The following is a 3,626-nucleotide window of genomic DNA, read 5'->3' as shown; positions in this document are numbered from 1 at the left end:
AGGTCTGAAAATGTATCCATGTGAAGGGAGAACAATGCACCGTGTAACATTACAAGATAATAAGACCCCAGTGAGTGATTCCCCCGCACATGCGCAGTGCCCTCATTTCAAGGCTCCCCAATCTCTATTATTATTGGTCTACATTCTGAACATACAGCGAGCTCCATAGTAATGACGGTTGTCACCCGTTGCCACGGGCTTCTGTCTCCAAGGCAACCAAATAGTCGACCCTACGGCCGGAAGTAAGTTTGCATTTCAAGCCTCTTTCTGAGAACCGCCGCCTCTTCTCATTGGTGGAGGTGCCAGTGCAGATGGGCGTGGTTAGCAGCGGCGCTTCCGGTGAGGTTTGTGTGGGGCTGAGGCTGCAGAGGAGGAGGAGGTGTTATTATTACCGGAGGTGACCGGAGATTCGAGATGTCAGAGACCGACGCGAAAACCGTGCAGGACCTCACGGAGGTGGTGAGTGCGGCCCCCAGGGGCCACAGAGGGCGGGGCCGAGAGGAATGTGATACCGGTGCTCTGTATCCCCTCATAACCTGACTGAATACCCATACCTCTATTAATCCGCGGGGCCCTCTGTCTCTTAGGGCCAATACTTTATTTAGGGATGTACATCTGTTGTGGGGCCCCTGGTAGTGTCCTCAGTTTGGGGGCACACTCTGTTGCTTCTACAGAGAGCACAGTTTGGGGCCACACATCCGTTGTATTATCCTGGGGCCCCTGTGTCTCCTGTAGTGAACTCAGTTTTGGGGCCACACATCTATTCTTGAACTCCAGGGCCCCTGTATCTGTTATAGTGAGCACAGTTTGGGGCTACACAACCGTTGTATTATCCTGGGGCCCCTGTGTCTCCTGTAGTGAACTCAGTTTTGGGGCCACACATCTATTCTTGAACTCCAGGGCCCCTGTATCTGTTATAGTGAGCACAGTTTGGGGGCCACACATTATTGTATTATCATGGGGTCCCATGTGTCTCCTGTAGTGACCTCAGTTTTGGGGCCACACATCTATTCTTTATCCCCAGGGCCCCTATCAGCCGGGATAAGAACAATCTGCTGGCGTTGAGGGTTAATCCGTAGGTGACGTCAGCCGCCTCCTCTGATTGGGTGCCGTGTCTCGCCGGTCAGTGACATCACAGCGATGTACCGCCCCTGATTTAACCCTTTATGTCTCTCCAGGTCCAGAATCTGCTGCAGCAAATGCAGGACAAGTTCCAGACCATGTCCGACCAGATCATCGGGAGGAATATCCTGCAGTGCGCTGAGCCGGGTGACATACAGCAAAGGGACAGGATCTCTGCTAGCAGTCAGTGAGTGGGACAAGGTCTACATCCAGAGGCTGAAAACCAGCGCAGCTGAGGGTTTGTTGGGGTCAGGGCAGGTTTACAGCCTCTGCATGTTCACTGACAACAAGCACAGATCTTTAAATAGTGAATTGAAATGTCTGTTAGAAAGTGGCAGAACCTTTTTATTTTACCAGAATCCAGATTTATTTACACAAAATTAAATGGCACCAAATGTTATGATTGTTCCCCTTGTCCCTGGTGCTATTAGCTCCCTACTGCGCCATATACACACAGGCTGCTCCATATATGTGTCCACTGTACTGATCCTCTGTTACCATGGGAACAGTACACATCCTTATACTGCCCCTCCCCCTCCCAGGTGACTCCTCCCACACATCCATCAGCTCTGATAATCCAAGTGATGATCGTTAGGTCTGCTCCGGCTCCATCTTGTCTTTCACAGTAAACGGGAGGGGAAGGGGGGGGGGTATTACTTTATTACTTCCTGTCATCTAAATGTAAGGGGACAATACCTCCCATCTGTGGGAAGAATCCTTTTAATATCCTGAAGGTATCGCAAAACTATTACAACTCTCATCAGATCCCATTGCATGCATTCGGTTTGCACTTGGTATAACGCAGCTTTTGCTCCCAGTTTTCAGCCGCTATGTGCATTACATGTCCCTGTCTCCATGGTTACAGAGTTTAAAGGGCAGACGGAGGTAGATTAGGGCTCGTGTCCCCCAGTCATTAGGTTAACCCTTGGTTATCTGGTCCTAGTGGTGATGGGTACCATGATAGTCTCCTCCTCCACTGCTGCTGTCATGGTTGCTCTTTTGCTCTGAGGTTACCATGGTAACATTGGCAGACTTCTGTCACGTGACCTTTCTTATAGAAGTATAAAAGTCACAAGGGGTCCAAGTGTTACTGTGGTAACCCCCAGAGCAAGCATAACCTTTCCATGACTGCAGCAGTGAGGACAGAACCAGTAGATCCGATGTAGGGAGCGCCCGTCTCTGCCAGTAGGGAGCGACCCGTCTCTGCCAGTAGGGAGCGACCCGTCTCTGCCAGTAGGGAGCGACCCGTCTCTGCCAGTAGGGAGCGACCCGTCTCTGCCAGTAGGGAGCGACCCGTCTCTGCCAGTAGGGAGCGACCCGTCTCTGCCAGTAGGGAGCGACCCGTCTCTGCCAGTAGGGAGCGACCCGTCTCTGCCAGTACCGGGCCCGACCCGTCTCTGCCAGTACCGGGCCCCCTTCTCTTCATATCTCCTCTTACTCTCTGTGAATTGTTGATCTCGTCTTCCTTAACCGACCCCAGCACTCGATGAGATGAGCACTCGTATCGATGACCTGGAGAAAAACATTGCTGATCTCATGACGCAGGCGGGCGTGGAGGAGGAGGACTCTGCTAACAAGGTAGGTACATCACACAAACCCAGTATCCGGGCTGCGCGCACTGGTTGCATAGGCTTACAGCTTCTAAACTGGGCCTCATGTCTTCTGCTTTAGTCACACCCAGAGCTGCTGGTTTGGGTGGAGACAGCCAGCAGCATTGTGAGTGCAGCTCTGGATGTGACAGGTGGCGTTCCGGTCACTGATGTCTTTCTTTCCCCTTTATTAGCAGGCTGCCAAACACTGAGCGGAACGGCTCGGATTTTCCACCAGCAGCGCAGGACAAGCGGAGGATTGTCCTCGGTGTTTTGTGTCACTTCTTAGCCGTGTTGTATAGTTAGATGGTTCGTTTTTTTTTATTTCATCCTTTTTTGTGACTTATTTTTTTTCATATCTGCAGGAAAATAAATGAGAAAAGGTCATTGGTCTCGGTCTGTTAGTTTCCTTGTGCTGCTCCCCTCCAGAGACCGCTCAGGTACGGGATGTGATGGGGGAGTCCGTGCCCCTTAGGGCTCATGCACACCGCTGTGGGTCCACAAAGCAGGATGTTGGCCGAGTGCGTGCGGCCATTTATTTTTACTCCTGCAGAAATGTCCCATCCTTGTCCGCAAAACGGGCAAGAATAGGACATGTTCTATTGGGATGAATGGGTCCGCATCTGATCCTCAAAAAACGCGGATCGGATGTGGACCAAAACTATGGCCATGTGCATGAACCCTTGGGGTGTCGGTCATGTTGGGCTTTGTTCATGTTGTGTGAGTTATGCGTAGGGAGGACTGCAACGTATCCCACTGTATGAACCCCTATAACACCGCACCACAGGGGGGGCTAAGTCCCTCTGCCCACCTCATGGAGGCCCCAAAGCGGAAGACTGCACTGTAAATGGCACGCCCAGTGGGCAGTGAACTGCTCGTGGGCACCAGACTTTAAAAGAACCCGAAGCCCCCAGG

General features: G+C 51.8%; 1 protein-coding gene across 2 annotated transcripts; it reads left to right on the top strand.

Moving 5' to 3' along the window:
* The first annotated feature begins 312 nt into the window (after nucleotides 1-312).
* LOC120981089 (heat shock factor-binding protein 1-like) lies at nucleotides 313-3,099 on the top strand. Of its 2 annotated transcripts, none has more exons than XM_040410575.1 (4): nucleotides 313-459; nucleotides 1,179-1,245; nucleotides 2,606-2,700; nucleotides 2,906-3,099. In XM_040410575.1, the coding sequence occupies exons 1-4, from the start codon at nucleotides 415-417 to the stop codon at nucleotides 2,921-2,923; spliced, it is 225 nt and encodes a 74-aa protein (XP_040266509.1). In that variant the 5' UTR covers nucleotides 313-414; the 3' UTR covers nucleotides 2,924-3,099. The 2 variants fall into 2 exon arrangements, with proteins under 2 accessions (XP_040266509.1, XP_040266510.1); XM_040410576.1 differs by having other exon boundaries at nucleotides 315-459; nucleotides 2,909-3,099.
* Nucleotides 3,100-3,626: the final 527 nt, after the last annotated feature.

This window comes from Bufo bufo, chromosome 10 (assembly GCF_905171765.1).
Source record: "Bufo bufo chromosome 10, aBufBuf1.1, whole genome shotgun sequence".
Lineage (NCBI taxonomy): Eukaryota > Metazoa > Chordata > Amphibia > Anura > Bufonidae > Bufo > Bufo bufo.
This window is presented reverse-complemented; position numbering and strand designations above follow the sequence as displayed.

Coding starts and splice junctions, on each gene's coding strand:
- LOC120981089 (XM_040410575.1), top strand. CDS start 415: ATGTCAGAGACCGACGCGAAAACCGTGCAGGACCTCACGGAGGTG. Junction 460..1,178: donor TGCAGGACCTCACGGAGGTG/GTGAGTGCGGCC, acceptor ATGTCTCTCCAG/GTCCAGAATCTGCTGCAGCA. Junction 1,246..2,605: donor CGACCAGATCATCGGGAGGA/ATATCCTGCAGT, acceptor CGACCCCAGCAC/TCGATGAGATGAGCACTCGT.